This window comes from Narcine bancroftii, chromosome 1 (assembly GCF_036971445.1).
Source record: "Narcine bancroftii isolate sNarBan1 chromosome 1, sNarBan1.hap1, whole genome shotgun sequence".
Classification (NCBI taxonomy): domain Eukaryota; kingdom Metazoa; phylum Chordata; class Chondrichthyes; order Torpediniformes; family Narcinidae; genus Narcine; species Narcine bancroftii.
The window spans coordinates 237,556,261-237,579,652 of record NC_091469.1 but is presented as its reverse complement, the minus strand read 5'-3'; the positions used below and the strand labels follow the sequence as shown (position 1 = coordinate 237,579,652).

General features: G+C 42.4%; 1 protein-coding gene across 13 annotated transcripts in view; it reads left to right on the top strand.

The window, feature by feature from the left end:
• LOC138740513 (casein kinase I) overlaps positions 1-23,392 on the top strand; it is a 488,373-nt gene that overhangs the window by 451,058 nt on the left and 13,923 nt on the right. For 11 of the 13 annotated variants that reach the window (XM_069893289.1, XM_069893305.1, XM_069893299.1 and 8 more), the window contains 2 exons: positions 16,578-16,684; positions 22,087-22,110. In XM_069893289.1, coding sequence (XP_069749390.1) covers positions 16,578-16,684; positions 22,087-22,110 — 131 coding nt within the window. Of the gene's footprint in view, positions 1-16,577; positions 16,685-22,086; positions 22,111-23,392 lie in introns of those variants that run through there. The other 2 variants (XM_069893323.1, XM_069893340.1) reach the window with 2 other exon arrangements.

Genomic DNA, 23,392 nt, shown 5'->3' with positions numbered 1-23,392 from the left:
AATCACACAAAGATCAGCGTGTACAGAGCCGTTGTCATACCCACGCTCCTGTTCAGCTCCAAATCATGGGTCCTCTACCGGCATCACCTACGGCTCCTGGAACGCTTCCATCAGCGCTGTCTCTGCTCCATCCTCAACATTCATTGGAATGACTTCATCACCAACATCGAAGTACTCGAGCTGGCAGAGTCTGCAAGCATCTAATCCACACTGGTGAAGACCCACCTGCGCTGGGTGGGTCACGTTTCCAGAATGGAGGACCATCGCCTTCCCAAGATCGTATTATATGGCGAGCTCTCCACTGGCCACCGAGACAGAGGTGCACCAAAGAAGAGGAACAAGGACTGCCTAAAGAAATCTCTTGGTGCCTGCCACATTGACCCCCGCCAGTGGGCTGATATCGCCTCCAACCATGCATCTTGGCGCCTCACAGTTCGGCGGGCAGCAACTTCCTTTGAAGAAGACCGCAGAGCCTACCTCACTGACAAAAGACAAAGGAGGAAAAACCCAATACCCAACCCCAACCAACCAATTTTCCCTTGTAACCGTTGCAACCGTGCCTGCCTGTCCCGCATCGGACTTGTCAGTCACCAACGAGCCTACATCCGACGTGGACATACCCCTCCATAAATCTTCATCCGCGAAGCCAAGCCAAAGAAAATATATTTTTCATTCATTCTTACTTCTTTCTTGGGGCTTTAAGGGGTGGGGGGGGTAAGGGTAGAGGGGGAGATGTGGAGAGGGGGAGATGGAGAAAGATATTCACCACATGTGTAATGGATTAGACTATTTCAAAGATTTGTATTGTAAATTTTATTTGGTGGTTAAAATTTATAAATAAAATATTCCAAAAATAAAGAAAGAAGCAAAAGACAGGACCTCAGAATAGAAATGGTGCTGGCTGGGGGAGGAATCCAGACCAACAAATTGGTAAAGGTGAGAACTGATTTTGTCTGAGAAAGGAGACAGAGGGAAAAGGGAGAGTGCCAGAGCTGGGGGAAGAAGTGGGGTGGGGGTGGGGGGGGGGGTGGGTGGTGGTTAACATAAACTGGAGAAGTCAATGTTAATGCCAGACGGCAGATGTTATTCCTCCAATTTGCAGGTGATCTTAGTCTGGCATTGCACGAGTCCATGGACAGGCATGTTAGCAAGGAAATGGAATTGGGAATTGAAATCAGTGGCCACTGGGAGATCCACACTCTTGTGCCAGGCAGAGCTGAGGTGATCCACAAAGTGATTACCCAGTCTGCACCTAGTCCCTCCGATGTAGAGCAGACAACAACGGGAGCACCGGATGCAGTGGATGATCCCTGCAGATTAACATGTGAAATGTTGCTTCACTAGAAGGACTGTTTAGGGCCCTGAATGATGATCAGCAAGCAGGTGTGGTCACAGGGGTAGGTACCAAGCAAATGATTCATGGGGAGGGAGGAATGGAGAAAGGAGTCATGGAGGGAGTGGTCCCTGCAGAAGATGGAGATGGGAATATCTGTCCAGTGGTGGGATCACGTAGTAGGTGACAGAAATGGCATCTTTCTCTGTTTGCACCTTCAGTATGCAACTCTTGTCTATGAAGTCTTCAGCAACTTGAATGATTCAGTTCCTTGGTCTGGTCAGTGATCGTCAGAGAGACTGGAAGTTTCCCTGACATCCCATATTCTGCAAGTTCCATACAATCTTCCTTCCCCCGACTTCTCATTATGGAATGATCCACCTTGGGTTACGGCCATCCAATTTTTTAAATTTGAATTTTCTAAGCACTTCATGTGCAATGCAAAGTAATTCAGATAGCAAATAAAATTTTCCAAATACTTGCTTGGATTGAATCACTATATCCAGAAAATGGTGTTGCGATTCTTGATTTGGACCTGCTGATGGCAGTAAAGATCCAATGATCTGGAATGTTCAGAATTTTGGTGTCACTGAACTTGGATGTTATTTCCTATTAAACCCCAGCTTAGTGTTTTGAGATCTTGTGCAGGTTATATTTTATATTAATATGTCTTTAAAAGAGATAGGTTGTGGGGGTTTAGTGTAGGGCACTTCACAAACAAATAATTACAAAACAGATCTCATTTAAAATGCAAGAGCTCAGCTCAAGCTAGACAGTCCAGGCACCGATTGCCTTTGCAGACAATGAAATTGTTTTGGAACGAATTTAAAAAAGCAGGAAGAGTCCAGGCTTGAGTGCTGATAAAAATCTTTCAAGGATTGGGTACGCCCTCCAAAGTTATGTTTTTTTTTCACAAGCAGACAAAGAGGAAAGAACGAACAGGATTTCTCTTAGATAGAGAGAGAAAGAACTGAATTCTGAAGTAGCTTTTAAGGCTGCAACGTGACAAGCTGGTAGGCTTGTTGAAAATCCCATTTTGAAGACGGGTTATGACTTCTGAGTTCAGCCTGTTGAAAACCCTTTGTAGTCCTTACAAGAGGAAATGGCTGGTTAGAGGAACTCTGTGGTGACCTGGAAGAAGAGGTTATCAATTGGAAAACCCATGATGGGGCTAGTTTTTCAGCAAGACACTGAGTGGAGGAAATCAGTTTGTGTGTGTCCAACGAGCAACAATTATCTTGCTGAAACCAACAAGAACCTTCATAAACAGTAACTATTTACCTTTAAGCACCAAAGCCTGGTGAAGATTCATAAATGCTGAATTCTGTGTACAGTATAAGAATTGCCTGATACTGGTGAACTTGGAGGAGTGAGAAGTGAGATTGGACTGTGAATCAAATAACTTTCTTGAACATATACACATTACATACACGTGCGCTTAGAATTAGAAGGGGGTTAAGTTAATAGTAATAAGTTAAAGTTTGATCCTGTTTTTATGATTAAAAAAAAATTAAATGGAACTTTTGTTTAAGTAACCATTTGTTTTGGTGAATTTCTGTTGCTGCTGGGTTTTGGGGTCTTTTGGACTTGTCACTGTGGCATGCGATCGAAACACCCTCCACATTGCTGTAAGTTCCCCATAGATTCTGTACTGTACAGCTAATTTACAGTGGCCAAATGACTAGCATGTCCTTGGGATGTTGGAAGAAATTATGAATTGGCCAGTTGCAGTGCTGTCTGTCTGAAGAAAATAGAACTTAGAGGAAACCCATATGCAGTCACAGGGAGAACAAACAAATTCCACAAGGACAGCCGTATAGTTCATGGTTGAACCTGGGTGTCTGGATCTAGAAGGCCATTCCGCTTCTCTATTATACATTTGCTGAATCCAGCAAGTTTCAAGGATGTGGGGGAATTGGGGACATGGGGAAGTGAAGGGACTAGGTCCTTTTTTAAGGGAGACCAATGTCCAACCATCAGGACTGTCAAACAGTATCACACAGGAACAGGCCCTTTGGCCTACACGTCTGTGCTGAATATGATGTCCAAATCAAACTAAAACGGTCCTGCTTTGCTTGCCCAAGATATCTATCTCTCCTTCCCCTTCATGTGTCTGTCCAAAAGCCTCTTAAATGCTACTGCTGTATATGCTTCCACCATGCACAATGACAGCCCGTTCCAAGGACCTCTCAATCTCCAAGTTAAAAAAAAAAGCCACACACATCCCCCCCTTCCCCCCCACCCCCCCAGGTATGTGTCTTCTCGTATGCAACAATTATGTCCTTGGGAAAGATTCTGGCCGTCCACCCTATCAATTGTTCTTGGAATTTTATCAACCTTGATCACTTTGCTTCTCAGCTTCCCGAGTTTGTCCAATCTCTCCTTATTAGTCATACCCTCTAAGTTAAGCAAGATTCTGGTAAACCACTTCTGTAGCTCCACATCCTTCCTGTAATGGGGTGCCTGGGATTGCACACGTATTGCAATTGTGGCCTGACTAAAGTTTTATAAGGCTGTAACATAACTTCCTTACAGTTGTACATAATGCTTCGCCTAATGAAATCAATCGTGATACACCACACCAATTCCCAGCTAGGCGTCAGAACCTTCTGCACGTTAAATCTTTATAGACTCCTGCCATTCCTCTTAAATTTGATCTCTCAAGGTGTAAAATCTCACACTTGAACTCCATTCGCCATTTCTTTACCCGTATCTGCAACAGATTTACCAATACATCCTGTTGATTTTTTTGGTGGAGTTGTGGACAATTTAGATGGCCATCAGTCTTCGTCAACCAAATTCGTTAACTAATCCAGTTTCTCTTTCATCAAAGTCATTTCTGTGCATCACAAACAATAGGGGGTACTCAAAGCACAGATATCCAGCCAGAATAGGACTCTTCCACCACTACTGTCCCCTTCTGTGGGCCAGCCAATACTCTATCTAATCTATTAATACACCATAGATCTTGTGCATCTCCACCTTCCTGGATCAGCGAATGTGACAGACCTTGTCCATTGATTTACTAAAGTCCATGTGGATAACATCCACTGCTTTATGCTCCTCAACCACAATCTCCTCCAAAATAAAATCAAATTGGTGAGACAAGACTCGACCTCTTTTAGAGGTTATCAATTGGAAAACCCATGATGGGGCAAGTATTTTCAGCAAGACACTGAGCGGAGGAAATCAGTCTGTGTGTGTCCAACGAGCAACATATATTCCTCTGAAACCAACAAGAATCTTCATGAGCAGTAACTATTTACCTTTAAGCACCAAAGCCTGGTGAAGATTCAAAAATGCTTGGTTCTGTGCACAGTACAAGAATTGCCTGATACTGGTGAACTTGGAGGAGTGAGAAGTGAGATTGGACTGTGAATCAAAGAACTTTCTTGAACATATACACATTACCTACATGTGCACATAACCCTCTTCCATCCAAAACACCAAACCCAGGAACATGGAGCTGCCCTTTCTGTTCCCCTTGTCTCTGTCATGGCCATAGCATCATAATTCCAAATTGACTCAGGCTATCAGTTCATCTGCCTTGTGTGCAATACTCCTTGCAGTAAAATAAATGCACTTCACCACCATCAGTCTTGCGGTGACCACTCGCCACTCCCTTCTTGTCCTTCCTTTCAGTCTTCCTTGGCATAGCATCTGCCATTAAAGTTCAGATTTATTGTCAGAGTACATGCATGATATCATATATAACCATTTTTCTGTGGGCCAGGCAGAATTTCTACTGATCAGTAACTGTAAGCTGTGCACAATAAGAAAAATACAGAAACAATAGAGAAAAATGTAAACAAACTTTGAAATATAGAAAAAAAAATCAGTGATACATAATGTGCAAAGTCAGAGTCCTTAAGTGAGTCCTTGATTGAGTGTTGTTGAGTCTGATGTTCCTGAAACTGATGGTGCGAGTCCTGTGGCACCAATACCTTTTTCCTGATGGCAGCAGCGAGAGCAGAGCGTGTACTGGGAGGCATGGATCCTCGATGATTGCTACTGCTCTGCGTCAGCAGCGTTCCATGGTGATTTTCCTGATAGTGTGGAGAATTTTGTGATGTACTAGGCTGTGTCCACTAGCTTTGCAGAGCATTTCACTCTGAGGTATTGGTGCCCCCACACTAAGCTATGATGCAGCCAGTCAGCACACTTTCCATTGCTCATCTGTGGACTTTTACCACCATTTCTGATGTTATACTGAACCTCCGCCAACTCCTGAGGAAGTAGAGGCGCTGACGTGCTTTCTTCACGATGACATTCATGTGTCAGGTCTAGGAAAGGTCCTCCGAGATGGTGACTTCCAGGAATTTAAATTTGCTCACCCTCTCCACCTCTGATCTCTCAATGATCACTGGATTGTACACCTCTGGCTTTCCTTTCATAAAGTTTACAATCAACTCCATGATGAGGGTGATATTGAGGGAGAGGTTGTTGTTGGTGCACTATTCAACCAAGTTTTGAATCTCCCTCTTGTATGCTAACTTATTGCCTCTTTTTATTCAACGCTCTGCCATGGCACGTACTGTGCCACACAATGATAGGTGTAAAGTGAGTAGAGCAGAGGGCAAAATATGCATCCCTGAGGTGTTCCAGTGCTGATGGAGGTTCTGGAGAAAATGTTCCTGCCAATCTGTGTTGATTGTGGTTTGGAGGTGAGAAAATCCAGGATCCATTTGCAGAGTGGGGTATTGATGCCCACGTCTTGGCGATGCTGATCAGATGATGGTGTTGAATGCTGAAATGTAGTCAATAAGGAGCATCATGATGTATGCTTCATTGCTGTCCAGGTGTTCCTGGGTGCAGAACCTAGACCTGTTGCTGTGGTAGACAAATTGGAATGGATCTGTGTCACCACTCAGACAGGAGCTGATATGCTTCAACATCTGCCTCTTCATCACTGTGGATGTGAGGGCCACTGGTTGGTAGTCATTTAAGCAAGTTACTACACTCTTGGGCACCGATACAATTGTGGCTTGTGAAATGTTGAAGATATCTGTGAATAAAAGACAAAAGAACTATTGTGGCAATGCACATTCTTGTAGCGGCGAATCGGCCCTGCTTGACACACGCGGTTGGCAGGGCAACCGCAGCAAGGATGGTGTCGCGCGACCGCCTCTTCCAGTCCAGACTGGAAGGTCGTGTACGCGCTTGCGTCATTGGGACGCAAGCATCAGGACGTTAGAGGTGGGACAGAGATAGAGCTTAAAGGCTGCAGCATGAGATTCAAATTAAAGTAGTTGTGATACCAGAGCTCACAGCCTGCTGTCTCAGTCTCTTTGCTGCGCTCACTCACAACATGCCACATTATTCTGTATTTACACTGAACAAACTTCACTTGCATGAATATATAAAACTTAAAGTATTTTACTTTATTTTAGTCACATTCACTGAAAACATTTAACCATCGCTGCATCTGCAGATTCCTCCCCCTCCACAGAGCTGTCCAGAAGGCGAACAATAACATTATAGATAATATCATCCACCGCCCCCGCAAAGTTTACAGATAAAGCCTCTGAACAGGGCAACTCTTACTAAGCAGGGATAAGGAGACATTTTAAGAGAGTCGCCCCAACAGTGAGCAGCATCAATCAGCTCTTCATCCTGGGCGATGCCACTGCTGCTTCACATGACTATTCAAACACCTTCTGGAGCAAAGCACGACCAATGCCCTCTGCTGGCTGAATAGTTGCTCCCATCTTCACCAAACGTTAACAAGTTACTTCAGAGAACGTTTACTTTGACACATTTTAAAACATTTTTATTGGTGTTTACATTATAAACAATTAAACTGCAGTTATATATCATGCTGTGAGATTCAAGAGAAAAAGAGAATTATTACAAAAAAAACTTTCCTCATGATAAATCAAAATCCAGAGCACAGGCATATTAAATAAATAGTTAACCACATACGAAAAAAAAACCCAGAACATAAAACTTTTTTTACATTTTTAAACTTGCACTTTTTTAACCTGCAACTTTATTCTTAATCATTTTATTTTAAAATATTTATTTTCTTTTTTTTGCTATTTGCTTAAGACTACTGGTTGCTTGAATTCCGGATACCAGGGGATAAGGCAATCTTAACCTCCCTCCACTCCAGGAAAAACAGTGCTGGCCTGTCCATTCTCTCCTCATAACTGAAGTGCTCCATTCCAGGCAAAATGCTGACGAATCTCCTCTGCACCCTCATCAGCACTCACGTCCTCCAGTTATGGGCATGGGAGCTGCCCACGGTCCAAGTGGTGACCAGAACTGCAAATGCACCGTCACTTTCCTCAGAATTAACACTTGTAATAATTCTAATACTTAATATTTGTTATTTTTAACTCATCTAAAAATAGTGCAATCAAGTTCCTAAATTTTTTTTAAATGAATGAATCCGAGTTTATTGTCATGTGCATAAGCAGAATGTACAGATGCACTGAAATTCTTGCTGGCTGCACAGGTATAAATGATACTATAACAAGCATGCATGTACTTTTTTGGCAATAGGTGTAAAGTAAGTTGCCGCATAACAGGAAAAAAAAAGTATTGAAAGATAGATAGATATTCACAGTTGCAGTGAGTGTCAAATTAGGTGATGCTACAATAGTGCAGGAAGATCTCTGGCTAAGGTAGTACAGGGATATTCAAGAGCCTGATGTCTGTCAAGGGAGGAAAAACTGTTCTTGAGCTTAGACATATTGGATTTCCGGCATCTGTGGCTTCTGCCTGAAGATAGCAGCAAGAGGAGGTTGTGACCACGGTCTGTTATGCCTTTGGGTGCTTTCTTGAGATAGCATTTCGCATGGATGCTTTCAATAGATGGAGGACAGTGCCTGTGATGGACTTGGTTCGATTTGCCACTGTTTGCAGCCTTCTGAATTCCTGGGTACTCGAATTTCCAAACCAGACCATGATGAAACCATTCAGTACATTTTCTGTGGTACACCTGTAAAATTCAGTGCAGTATTTGATGACATGCTTCTAAGATATCTTGGTATTTTGCCTTCATGGTTGGTTGATGTGCTGGCTGAAAGAGAGATCTTCAGATATGTGGATGCCCAGAAATTTCAAGTGATTAAACTGCTCCACCGTTGTCTTGAAAATAAAAGCATATGCAAAGTCTATCTTCCTCCCCTTCCTGATAGGCACAAAAAGCTCCTTGGTCTTGCTGAGTTGAAAGCAAAGTTGTTCTGCCATCAAACAAGCAGATTCTTGATCTCCATCTAATATTCGGACTCATCATTGCCCATTGCAGGTTGTACCTCTTTAATCCGCTGAGGTTGGGATCTAGCCATTGCCAGACCACAGAAATTGCCGGAAAACAGAAATTGACCCCTGGGGGAAACTTTATGTTAACATATCAAAGGTAGAACAAAGCTTAAAACAGGAAGTAATATTGTGGGGTGACATGGCTAGCGAAGTGGTTAGCACAGTGGTTCTCAACCTTTTTCCATTGACATACCACTTTAAGTAATCCCTATGCCATCGGTGCTCTGTGATTAGGAAGGGATTGCTTAAGGTGGGACGTGAGTAGGAAGGGAAGGTTGAGAATCATTGCTCTAGACCCAGTTGTTACTGAAATATTTTGCTTGAAAAAAATTGTCATTGGCCCATTTCCTTTGGAGTTCTGAAACCATCCACATAACAAGTCATTTAGATACAATTAAAAGAGTGTTTTTCAAATGTTTGCTTTCCACCCACATACTAATCACAGAGCACCTATGGCATAGGGAATACTTAAAGTAGTACGTGAATGGAAAGAAAAAGGTTGAGAACCACTAGGTTAGCCCAACGCATTATTAGCACCAACGTATGAGACCAGGGTTTGAGTCCCTCACTGTCTATAAGAAATTTGTACTAATGACAGATTCAAGCGTGCTAGATAAGAGAGGTACAAGCTGTATTTAGCCATCAATGACGCTGTGACCAAATATATAGGTTGCGTTGAAGCTGAACTTGTTTCGTAATTGTGAGTATAGAGGGAACAGAGCAGGAATCCAAAGAAACAGCCTTGAAATGCCCCTCTCTTGAAGGTCAACAAGGAGGAAGTGATGTTACCAATCCGCTCTAATTGGGGTCTGCTGATGAGAAAGTTGAGGATCAGCTTGCAAAGGGAGGAATAAAGTTCCTGTATTTAACATCAAGGATGACAATTCAGATTTTATTGAACTTATGATTTGAAATGTTGTGTCATTTGCTGAAAATCTTTGTAGTACAGTACACTTATATTGCACATAGAGCAGGTTCTTTTATCTCGTTGCTTCGAGGAGTTTGTCATACCTTGTTATTTTGCAAGAATGACCTCATTTCAGAAGTAATTGACAGAATACCAATTGCTTCTGGGGCTCCTGACAATATAGGGTGCAGCTGTATTTCTCTGTGCTTGGATTAGAGGTAGTCTGTTTCAGCTCTGCTCTTGAGGATAAGGTCAGGAGACAGTAGGGGATGTACATGAAGCATTGTTGATGCTTGTAGAAATCCAAACAATTTCAGTGGTACCACCTTTTAGATGAGTAGTTAAAATGAGCTCCAGTTTGCTCGTAGTTGGTGTAAACATTTCCACAAGAAACTGCAGTATTTTGTATTAAAAACATTGTATTAGACTTTCCTGTTCTTAAGCTATTTTCAGTGGATTTGAAGAAAGTGAATGTAAAGGCAATCAGGGAAGTATGATTTAGAATTATGTCCTTGAAAGTCATGTGCTCACAAATGTTTTTGTCAGGCAGAATTTTTTTTTCTGAAGAAAGAAAGAACACCATGGAATGTAGAACAGTCGTTTTCAACCTTTTTCTTTCCACTCACATCCCACTTTAAGTTATCCCTGTGCCATCGGTGCTCTGTGAATAGGAAGGGAAGGTTGAGAACCACTGCTCTAGACCCAATTGTTACTGAAATATTTTGCTTGAGAAAAATTGTCATTGGCCCACTTTCTTTGGAGTTAGGAAACTGTGCACATAACGAGTCAATTAGGTACAATTATAACAGTGGTTTTCAAACTTTTTCTTTCCACCCATATACCACCTTAAGCAAACCCTTACTAATCACAGAACACCAATGGCATTGGGAATACTTAAAGTGGTATGTGAGTGGAAAGAAAAAGGTTGAGAACTACTAATGTAGATGAAAGCGTTCCAAATCATTTTGTGGGAAAATAGCCAATTGCCCTGTTGTCATCTCACCTTTTCCCCACCAGAAACACAAAGAACTGAACTTTTATAGTTCCGGGCATTTGATAAGGAATAAATGTAAAATAGGTTTGATGACAATTTGGTACTTTTCAAAAATTGTCAGTCGTACCATAGAGAAGTTAAAATGAGCTTCAGTATGCTTACGATTTTTTTTTCCTTATAATCTTCATTCATAACATTTCCTTGCAATTGCGGCAAAATTAAAAATAAATCTATCCTAGAATAAGAATCAAATCTATGAGAATAAAAAGAATAGTCTCTTTCTTTAAGGTTTAATCTACTCCAAATATCCATTAAATTTAAATCTTTCTTAACATTCAAAATTCCCTTAGCTGTTTTAGCTTGAGTACCTTATTTTGTTGTTTTATCCAAAACTAGATCCAAACAACAATTAAAATCCCCATCTCCAATATTTTTTGGTATGTCTCAGCTAAATACATAAATGTTTCCCTAATAAATTCTTCCTCATCTCTATTTGGTGCATAGATGTTCATCAAAGTCCAATCTTCAGAATAAATTTGACAATTTACTACAAACCTTTCCATGGGATCAGTAATCACTATGAATCTTGATAGTTTTTTTTAGATAAAATTGTCACACCCCTTGCTTTAGAGTTAAAAGTAGAAGCTACCATATGTCCAACCCAATCTCTTTTCAATTTTTGATGTTCTTTCTCAGATTGATGAGTTTCTTATATAAAAAAAGTCAAATCAACTAATTTTCTTCCAATAAGCTAACACCCTCTTTCTTTTTATCAGATTATTAAGCCCATTAACATTATAATTTATCAGTATGCTCATGGTTGATGCGAATTATCCCACAAGAAACTGCAGTACATTTTTTTTTTTAAAGTTTTATTTTCTGTGGATTTGAAGAAAATTAATTTGAAGGCATCAAAATAATAAGAATAAAACAGTGCTCTCCAGTAAAAACTCCACTGCATGAAGGCTGGGTTTTGATGCAAGAACTGTCCCAGCAACACAGCACTTCCTTCAGCACCCTGCCAAGTTGCCTCTGCTTATGGCCTGAGAGACTCACTTGAGCCTATGACTATAATTCATCAGCATGTGAATTTGGAGTCAGCCTGGCATCTTGGAGGAAATGTGAGAGAAACAAAAGCTGATTATTCAGCGGCCCCTGGGTTTCTGAAGATCTGGCTTGTGGAAATCTGACTGTGGAAGATATCCCACGAATTTTTCAAGATAGCAAAGTTAGTTGCAGAAATAGTAATATCCTCAGGAGTTATGGTATAGGGATGGTAGCCGAAATATCCTATAAGTCAGCATCCACGCTGATATATTGTAACCATCGCGTAACTAAGCAATTATGCAAATTCTTTAACCTTTTTGTTATCTGTCAATAATCTGTTTCAAAATTAGTACCCGAGGAATGTCCGCTAGAACCATATATGGAAAAGATGTATGCTCTATCCAACTATGACTGAACTGCCTTGGAATGTGACTTGACCACCACTTGGTCCATGTGCTATGTGAATAAAGCACTTGAGTTTGAAATCTCACTCCATGAGGTCACGTGTGCCTTGTCTCTTGTTCTTTTGACTGTGTACGTTAACAACTGGAACTTCAAACGATAGTTTCTCCAGTACACAAAACTAGCTAGTGATGGTAATTCAAAAGATGACCAGTCTTCAAAAATGCCATTTCACAGTGCAAGGTGTTAGGTCTGCTTTGTTCAAGAATGAGTGAGTCAGACACCAGACTGAGTCGAAATCAAGGTTCTTTATTACCGGATTGTAACACTTGCAACTAACAGTGTTAGTTGGAGAAGGCGGATTCTCCCGATATCAGCAAGTGGTGTTTTTTTTATACCTCAGGACACGCACTTAGTAAATTATCATACCATTACATTGTCCAATGAATAAGCTGTTGCTACCCTTCTCTGTTAGTCTGCTGCACATCATCTTGTTATTGCCACACTTGAGCGTACAAGGTCACACCTGCATCCTGTTACTCCTTAGTACTGGGTGACTCCTTCTCCGGTCCCAACTCATGATGTTTTTACCTTACAATGGCCATTTGAAGGATTTGATTTGGAAACTGACAAGGCAAATCTCTTGATACCTGACAACACTTTCTCAAATAATGTACTGCTACTTTCTTTTCTTTTTCTTTGGCTTGGCTTCGCGGACGAAGATTTATGGAGGGGGTAAAAAGTCCACGTCAGCTGCAGGCTCGTTTGTGGCTGACCAGTCCGATGCGGGACAGGCAGACACGATTGCAGCGGTTGCAAGGGAAAATTGGTTGGTTGGGGTTGGGTGTTGGGTTTTTCCTCCTTTGCCTTTTGTCAGTGAGGTGGGCTCTGCGGTCTTCTTCAAAGGAGGCTGCTGCCCGCCAAACTGTGAGGCGCCAAGATGCACGGTTTGAGGCGTTATCAGCCCACTGGCGGTGGTCAATGTGGCAGGCACCAAGAGATTTCTTTAGGCAGTCCTTGTACCTTTTCTTTGGTGCACCTCTGTCACGGTGGCCAGTGGAGAGCTCGCCATATAATACGATCTTGGGAAGGCGATGGTCCTCCATTCTGGAGACGTGACCCATCCAGCGCAGCTACTTTAAGCCCATTGTAACTAGCTACTGGGCCCGTGTCATCCTGATTCTGTACTACTTTCACAACATTCATCTTATGAAGCTCATTGAAATACTGATGTATGAAAATCTGGTTTGTGGATAGTTCTGAGGAACAGGACCTTTGCACAACCTGGAGACTGCCTCCACAGTATGACACCATCAGTTCTTAATGGTTCTTTTTAATCTTGTTTTTGCTGGGTGACAGCCATTTGGTGCCCCCAGAGCTGTTCAGAGAGCACATGGAGCAGGGGTCCCCAAATTTTATAGACCATTGACCCCTTCATGGAATACTTGATCCCTCATTGAACTCAGGCATGGAATCCCGGCACTGGATTGGGGCTGGATGGGGAGGCACTACCAAAAGTACAAAGAACACATACATCTTTCTTCTACGCTCAGTCTGTCCTCTCATTTGCTTTCAACTTATTCAAAGGCTGAAGCCAAATACAACATGGCAGTCACCAAGTATGGCCACCACTGCCATAGGCACTATTTTCCGTTGATCCGTCCCTGCTTTCCACTTCAAAAGTTCAATCAAGCCTCCACCCTGAGTTATCAAGCCCCCCTCCTCCTTTGACCCCCTGGCATTTATTGACACCAAGGGTCGATTTTGACCATTTTTAAGACCTTTTGCTTGGAGATTGATGTGCAGCTCAACAAAAACCTGGTTCAATGTCAAGGAAAGGTTGCAGTAAAATATCACTAAACCATTTTGTACAAGTGCTGTAGGTCCATTGAGATTCTTTTCATGTGCACATTGCCCATCCTCCATTTTACCTCCAATGGATTCATACTCTCGGAAGAGATGGTTTAAGCCAGTTAAGAATTGTTTATCGTTTTAGATTATTGATTCTATCAATCCGTAATTCCCTTTGTTACTATTGATTGCTTTTTTTTCCTCCCACAACAAATTGGACGCATCTTGACTTTCTCCTTGGAATATGGCCAATAACTTTGATTCAGGCTTTCATCAAACAATTATCTTTCTGATAAATTGGAATTAATTTGAACTCTTCATGGGAAAACTGCATGTACTAGAACTGACTCTTTGTTGAAAGACAGTAAATCAACTAATTAGGTATAAACCATCAATTGTTTTTATGCCCATATTTATTTGTCTGATCTGCATATTAATTGCCCTGGTTACTTTTTTTCTTTGTTTTATCTACTCAACACATACCTATCAGCTGCAAAGAGACAGCAAGTACCGGTCCTCTGTGTTGGTATTTATTTGGGCTTCCTTACGGGTCTACACTTTTTCTATTCCAGTTATAAGTCGCAGCAGAGGATTTCTTTTTGTGAAATAACCTGTGATACTTCTGTGTCTAAAACCTGGAAAAAAAAGCACTCCAATTTCTTCTGGAGCACTGTGGGAACCGAGCCGTAAGCTAAGCTTTTAGCTGGCATAAAAGAATTTCTCGACTCAGCATTTGATGGCTTTGATTTGTTAATTTGTTTTTGTAATGTTTTATTCTCATTAATAAAACAATAGAATATTCACCAGATTTGGATGGAAATTGCTTTTATGTTGACTGATAGCGATTTAAATAAAATACTTTGACTTTGCAGAAATTTGACTTTTCTCAATAATTTGAACAGATAATTCTGAGATTTATATATGGCTTTTATTTTTTTCCATCCATTTGAATTTTTAACAGCAGAAAGTTGACCATTGATGGCATAAAAGTATGAACTTTATATAATCATTTGTCAAATTACACGAGGTGAATGTGCAGAAAGCATTAATATAAATCTACTTGCTTTGTCTCGTGTTTATTTGGTCATTTTTCCACTATTATAAGAATAAAAGCTTGAAAACTAATCTCCTCGGGCTGCCTGCTCTCTCATGGTTGATTTATTCATGACTTTTGTGATGAGAATACATTGCTATGGAACTGTGAGTCTCAGCTGATATACCCCGATTTTAAAAGCAGCAGCTTGCCAATCTTAAAAATGTTTGCAATATTGGAAGGAGGCTTGCCAATCTTAAAAATGTTTGCAATATTGGAAGGAGGGTGGAATCTCCAGCATTATAATTAAAAGCAGGAAATTGTGAGGACATTTCGTATTTGCTCAAGGTCTTTAAGTAAGTAATCAATTGTGTTTGAAGATCTTGGAATACTTTGTATATTACTTCCTCAGGTTGAAATACTGCTTAGTTTCCTAATCTAAACTATGTTTATCTCATGGAACAAAATGTTGTTCAGCACTTGGAAGCAGATGCAAAAGTGGGGCCGTGCAGTTTTATTGGGACTTGAGTGATTGATTTTCTAATGTGCACCCTGCTATGTATTGTGCATGTAAGTATCTTGAATCCTGGGTCCCCTGTATGATCATATGCAAAAGCTACTTGGTTGCTCCACGTATATTGCTCCGGCGAATAGTTGGGCTGCTTTGGGACATATTAATCTTTCAGTCTGGAATATACGTTGGCTAGAGTCACCCCACAACTGTGAAACCAAGGGGATGTTGTCCTATTTGGAACTGGACTGTCAGATTAAAGATGATTGAGTTCACCCCAGCTCTCATTATGGATAACCCAGGTGAAGTCAAAATCTTTTTGTAGGATTCCAGAACTTCATTTCCTGACTCCCTGGTCGTTGCTAAGGTAAAGATAGGACCTTTCTTAACTTGTGTAGGAATGTTCCACCTCTGCCACTCCATTCCAAGTTATTTCTACAATGCCGATGTGCTGCTCGATGTCACTGCAGGATGCCTGCAGTTGTTTATGTAGAATTACATGATGCACACAAAGGATTTGTTAGTATTTATCACAACTGATCCTTCTTGCAGCAGTTTTCAGCGTGCACAGTTGAGCAACACCCAAGTTTATTATAGGCTGCAAGAGCCTTTCTGACCTATGGCTTCATTCTTGGCGGGGGTAAGCAGGGGAAGGCTATATCTTGATTTGAAACACTTTCTCGGGATTTTCCTTTCAGGAGCTACTACCTGCACAGTGCAGTTTTTCTTAGGAACAGGTTTGAAGCATTTATTTTTAATTTGAATACTAATCCAATTGCATTGGCCGCAGATCCTGAAAAAAAGCAAGTTAAATTTTATTTTCTTAAGATTGTTATAGTGTATGGTCGAATCTAACTTAAATCCTTGTTTTTGCTGCTTCTCTTTTTGAAGCATGAAACAATTAACCAGTGAAATATTTGAAGCCATTCGTGTAATATTGTTCCTAGACTTAATGCAGTTCGGTCAAGTCCAGGTGAGAAATGTTGACTGCACATGCTTGTCAGGCGTATCCAAAAGAAAAATACCTTGTATCTTTAGGAGAATGGATTGGCTTTCTATTGCTCATTGTCTTTTTAAAAAAAAATAGATACATAAAGAAAAATGGAAAGTCAATCAGAAATTTTATTGGATGGGGATATGACCAAATATCACTTAAACTGGTTGATTAAAATTATTTTGGAAAAGGTTTCTGCAATTTTGATAATTTCTGATAGTTTTAATGGTCTTTTACAGGTTGTTAGTTCAACGAATGGAGAATTAAATACAGATGATCCGACAGCCGGACATTCCAATGCACCTATCACAGCCCCAGCTGAAGTAGAAGTTATGGATGAAACCAAGTATGGACAGGTTTTATTTCTCTCTGAATTAGTGCACGTTGTCATTTTTACAAGCTAGTATTTTTGTCTGTTTATTGTGAATTGGAAGACTCAGTGAAAGTTTGGCAAGGGACTGGGAACCAGAATGAGAGGGCAGTGAATAAGACAGTTGATACCCAAGTTAATGCACTGTGCAGTGAAGGATAGGCAGTCAATAGGACAACGTTGCAAGCATAAATTTAAGGATTCAACTTGGGGTACCTTGGAAACAAAATTGGAAAGGGTGATGAATTCAGCACTGAAGGTCTTGTATTTAAATGCCTGCAGTATAAGAAATAAGGTTGATGATCTTGTAGAGCAGCTGGAAGTTGGCAGGTATGACATTATGGCCATCACTGAGCCGTGGCTGAAAGACGACCACAGCTGGGAACTAAATATCTGCAGATATATAGTGTAGCTTAAGGACAGGAAGGTAGGCAGAGGGGTGGTGTGATTCAGCTGGCTAAAAATGAAATACAATTTTTAGAGAGAGAAAACATTAGATCAGGCAATATAGAATCCCCGTGGGTCGATTTAAGGGTAAAAAGATGGGAATTGTATACAGACCTGCAATCAGTAAAACAGTAGCCAGGATGTGGCATGGAAATTGCAGAGGGAGAAAGAAAAGGCATGCAAAAAAGACAATGTTACAATAGTCATGTAGGATTCCAATATGCAGGTACTGAAAGAAAAAGCTGGAGAGATTGTGGAGGCATTGGTAATGATCTTCCAAGATTCAGTGGATTCTGGCATGGTTCCGGAGGACTGGAAAATTGCAAAGGTCATCCGGTTATTTAGAAAGGGAGGGAGGTAGTAGAAAGGAATTTATAGACCTGTTAGCCTGACATTGGTGATTGTGAAGTTGTTAGAGTCGACTGTCAAGGATGAGGTGAAGGAGTACCTGGAGGAGCATGACAAGATAGGCCAAAGTCAGCATACTTCGTTAAGGGAAGATCTTGCCTGACAAACCTACTGCAATTGACAGTCCCACAAGCAGGCTAGACAAAGGAGATGTAGTGGATGATGTATCTGGATTTTCAAATAAACCTTTGGTAAGGTGGCGCATTGAGGCTGCTTAGCAAGATGGGAGCCAGTGAAATTGCAGGAAAAAGGCCAGCATGGGTAGAGTATTGGCTGATCGGCAGGAAACAGAGTGTGAATAAAAGGATCTTGTTCAGGTTGGCTATTGGTTACCAGTAGTGTCCGCAGGGGTCAATGCTGGGGCTGCTTGTCTGTAAATTATTTGGATTGTGAAATAAATGGCTTTGTGGCTATGTTTGCAGATGATATAAAGACAGGTGGTAATGAGGAAATGGAGAGACTGCAGAGAAACTTGGATAGATTAGGAAAACGGGCAAAGAAGTGTCAAATGAAATACTATGTTGGGAAGTGTACGGTCATGCACTTTGGTAGAAGGAATAAATGGGCAGGCTATTATTTGGATGGGGAGAAAATTCAAAATTCTGAGGTGCAAATGGACTTGGGGGTAATCCTGATGGTTAACATCCAGGTTGAGTTGGCGATGAAGAGGTGAAGGCAGTGTTGGCATTCTGATAGGGGCAGGGTTGAGGCTTTACAAGGTAATGGTGAGGCCTCACTTGGAGGGTGGGGTACAGTTTTGGGCTCCTTTTCCGAGTGTTGGTATTGGAGAGACTTCAGACAAGATTCACAAGAATGATTCCTGGAATGAATGGAACATTTTATGGCTCCTGGACTGTACTGTTCAGAAGAATGAATGGGGGATATCATAGAAGCATTTTGAAAGTTGAGAGGCATGGACAGAGGAGCTGTGGGCGAAGTTGTTTACCATGGTAGGGAGTCTTGGACAAGAAGGCACAACTTGTGGATTGAAGGGTACTCGTTGAAAACAGAGATGCAGAGGGATTTCTTTAGCCAGAGTCTGGTGAACCTCTAGAATTTGCTGCCATAGGTGGCTGTGGAGGCCAGGACATTGGGTTTATTTAAGGCCGAGATTGATCTGAATGGTCAGGGTATCAAAGGTTATGGGGAGAAGGCAAGTGCTAAGTGGGAGAATAGATCAGCTCAGAGTGTACTGAATGAACCAAATAGCCTGTTTCTGCTCCTGTACCTTATGGTCTAATGCCCCTTAATGACTCCCGATCCCTCCTGCAGAAACCTGTTTGTGAAACTTAACTAGAAAATATGTTTTCTAGGCCCATTATACTGTAGCAAAAGCTGTATACTTCAAATCTGATGTAAAACATAAATACCTGGGAAATTCAGCATGTCAGACATCAGTGGGGAGAGAAAAGTTGACATTTCAGCTTGATGACCTTAGTCAGGACCAACATCAATTAGGAGTGTAATAGCTTTGATGCAAGGGCAGAGGCAGGGAAGGTAGGGAAGAGAAGAACAAAAGGACCTGTGTGAGAGTGGAGAGCAAACAAAATGAAAGAAGGGATGATGGCAGCAGTCCGATAACGAGATGAATAAGACAACAATTGATGGGCCTTGGTGTTTGTCGCAACTGTTTAACACAGTGTTCAGGACTTGCTGTAAACAATCTCTGAAAAGGTTGAGGTGACATAAAGATGAAGGTGTCCAGGTTTGCTTTTGGGTTTGTGGTTAAGCATTTCCCAATTTACGCAATGAAGCATGAAACCAACTATCGATCAATTCACAAATATAATTGTGCCCAGATATGAATGTAAATGGTTTGAATCTCAGCTTTAAGCAGTCACTAGAAGTAAATCTGTTATTTACCACCACCATCGACAGCATCGAGTCCACGCTGCTGAAGATCCAGCTGCGCTGGATGGGTCACGTCTCCAGAATGGAGGACCATCGCCTTCCCAAGATCGTGTTATATGGCGAGCTCTCCACTGGCCACCGTGACAGAGGTGCACCAAAGAAAAGGTACAAGGACTGCCTAAAGAAATCTCTTGGTGCCTGCCACATTGACCACCGCCAGTGGGCTGATAACGCCTCAAACCGTGCATCTTGGCGCCTCACAGTTTGGCGGGCAGCAACCTCCTTTGAAGAAGACCGCAGAGCCCACCTCACTGACAAAAGGCAAAGGAGGAAAAACCCAACACCCAACCCCAACCAACCAATTTTCCCCTGCAACCGCTACAACCGTGTCTGCCTGTCCCGCATCGGACTTGTCAGCCACAAACGAGCCTGCAGCTGACATGGACTTTTTACCCCCTCCATAAATCTTCGTCCGCGAAGCCAAGCCAAAGAAAAAAAAAGAATAGTTTCATGCATCCCAGATTTTTCTTTGGTTAAAAAACAAGCACAGAAACTTTTTAAACTTGGGGTCTCAGAATCATTCTCGCTTTATTGTGATTTTGGTTCTTTTTCAAAGCAATTTGCTTCTGTGGCTTGGAAATTTGTCTGTGTCTTTTTTTTCTAATGCCCAAACATGATTGAATATTTCCTCATCCTGATTTACATTTTCATTTTAAAAAAAAACAATTCAACGAAGCCATTTTAAAAGACCTCTTCTTCTTTGGCTTGGCTTCGCGGACGAAGATTTATGGAGGGGTAAAGTCCACGTCAGTTGCAGGCTCGTTTTTGGCTGACAAGTCCGATGCGGGACAGGCAGACACAGTTGCAGCGGTTGCAAGGGAAAATTGGTTGGTTGGGGTTGCGTGTTGGGTTTTTCCTCCTTTGTTTTTTGACGGTGAGGTGGGCTCTGTGGTTTTCTTCAAAGGAGGTTGCTGCCCGCCGAACTGTGAGGTGCCAAGATGCACTGTTTGAGGTGATATCAGCCCACTGGCAGTGGTCAATGTGGCAGGCACCAAGAGATTTCTTTAGGCAGTCCTTCTTTGGTGCACCTCTGTCTCGGTGGCCAGTGGAGAGCTCGCCATATAACACGATCTTGGGAAGGCGATGGTCCTCCATTCTGGAGACCTAGTGCAGAGGTAAACTGACAACCTCAGACATAGTTGTGATTATTGAAGAGCTCCTGTCAAATATTTCACAAGTAGGGCACCCATTCCAAAGGAGCACTCGTCGAGTGCTCCTGGTACAATGTAACCCTGTACTACCAGTCACATGGTCGGCGACTAAACCGGCTCTCCCACCAGGCTGCTTGCCTGGTGCGGAGGGTGGCTAGACACCCTGTATGGTGAAAAACAAGACCTGTCAAAGAGCGGACGAACTCTCTCATAGGGTCAGCGGCACTCTCGCAAACGTGCCATCAAGTGAAGAGAGGGCATCCCTTGCATCGAAGCTTGGTCTGGCCATTCACTGCCACAGAACTTCCCCCAGCCATCTTGGACCTCACCATGCCGCTGGATCCGGGCAGGAATGTCGAGAGGGTGGGTCTGGACCTGCGCAACCCCCTACTCACCTAAATCCATTCACTCATACGCGGTTCCTTACTGAGGCGTGGGGTATCCTCATATCAAACCCCACAAGCTGACTGAAAGGAACCATCATTATCAGGGATGGTAGATAGAGAGATATATTGTGTGTTTTCTTTTGTTGTTTGTGCAATAATATTTAATTTAAATGGTATTGCAAAAACAACAAATGCAAACACTGTGTGTGTGTGTGTGTGTGTGTGTGTGTGTGTGTGTGTGTGTGTGAGAAGCAACCTATGACCATGTCCTTTAAAATGGCCACTCTCCAACATCCAGCCCTTAGCCATGCAGCTGAGAGCTTATCAGCTGACCCAGTCATCCCTGAATATGGCCCCTTGGGCTACAGACAGAGTTTCAAGAGGGTGGATAATCACATCACTTATAGGAAGTTCATCTGTTCAGGGGGCCGCAAGGACTATCCAGAATCACAGCCAGGTGCTTCATGTAAGAAATTGCCTGGGTGGTATCTGTAAGGACATGTGTGGTTTACAGTTGGCAGTGATAGCAACTGCATTATGCCTGTTCCTGTGGGGCTTTTCAAGAAGGAGGTGCAGTCTGCTCTTGGAAAGTAGGGAGTGCCAAGGATCTTCCAAATGCATCACGCGTAGCAAGTTGTGAGATTTGTCAGTCCTCTCCACCGAACTTACTTTAACGTGTCACCATGCTCACCTGCTTCCAGATGCTTTGTCCCCCACCCCACCCTTTCCCTGCCAGCTGAGTTTAAATACTAGCAACAACTAAAACCCGAGCAACCCTCGCAAATCTCCCTGCCTGGATATGGGTGCCCCTCCAGTTCAGAAGCAACTTGTCCCCTTTGTAAAACTGCGAATGCCAATAAGAAAATCTTGCTCGAGAATGAACAATAGATGGTAGCTCTAAGATACCTGGGAACCACGACTTTATTTTTTGGTCGTGCACAGATGAATTTCTAAGCCCATGTATGTTATATAATTCTGAAGCTTACTTTTTTTGAGATGAGTTTCTCACGTGCAGGGTCTGGTTTTGATTCTTCTTGTGTTTTGTTTTTTGTTTGTTTCTTCCCTTTCTGTACAGCTGCCAGAAAGTGTTGAACATGTGGTGAGTGGTTTAAGTCTGCAGCCAAGCTCGAATGGATTCAGCTTAGCAAGTTACCCAGTCTGCTCCTTAGTCATACTTAAAAACAATAAATTGCATGGCAATTATAATGCTTGCACAGAAAATAAATCCATGCATTGCTTTCTTGATCACAATTTTTGCATTTCTGACCACATTAATCAATTCAGATCTTGCTTTATTCATCGGATAATGTTGGACCATGCAAATTAGGAGCATGTTGGCCTGTGACTGACTACTTGTGGTTGAACTATTCTGCTTGCTTTACAACCTTCTGCCTTCGTTTTTGTTTTAGCTTTTAATGTGTTCTGAAGCATAATAGTGATGTTCCACCTGGTTTTTGCTCATCTGCACTAACCTAGAGTTCCCAACTCTTCCATGCACTAAGATGTGAATTGTTTCGGCTTAAAACAAAAGACTTTGGCCCCTAAAAGTTGAAGAGGTGGGAGCTCTTGAATGGGAAACTGTCCACTTTGCTTCCCTAGCAGTTACTATTTTTGCCATTCCTGAATTCTTCAATGTTGTTAATGACAAGCTTATTTTAATGAATATTGATTAGATTGTGTTTCCTTTATTTATGAAATAATAGGCCCTTTCATGTTAGGCCTCCAGCTGGAGTACAGAGGGAAAACATAAACTTGCCTTTCATGGAGCAGTCCTAAAAGGCATTCATGACAAGCAGCCCCTCATAGCGCCCTCCAGAGCCAATGGAGGCGGGACCACCAGTGCCATAGTGCCACCTGTCATAAATACCCGGCAGAGCAATGACCGTTTTCCCTACCCGTAATCCCCCATGCAGCTGGAATCGCCCTGTGTTTCCCAGAACAGTTCCAACTGTGTGGGGGATTGTAGGCAGGGAAGACGGTCATTGTTCTGCCGCATTTTGAACCACAGAGAGCGACCACGAAGGCCGAAACGGTCTGGTGGGCGGTTACAGCCACCCCCTGACAGCTCCTCCGACCACCCCTGTCGTTACGACCCCTGCTACCTTACGGGCTCCCACCGGCCGCCCCTGCTCTGACAGCTCCCGCCAAACACCCCTGACGTCACGGCTCCCGCTGCCTGACGCCCTGCCGACTGCCCATGACCTGATGGCCCCCTCTGCCTGAGAGCTCCCGCTGACTCCCCTCCCCTGCGCTGAAGGCTCCTGCCGACCACCCCTGCCTTGAGGGGGGTCATGGAAGGAGAGGGGTGAGTTGGGAGGTGGGTCTCCCATGATACCTTCTGTATTTTTATCACATTGTTTGATTTTGTACTTGAAAAATGC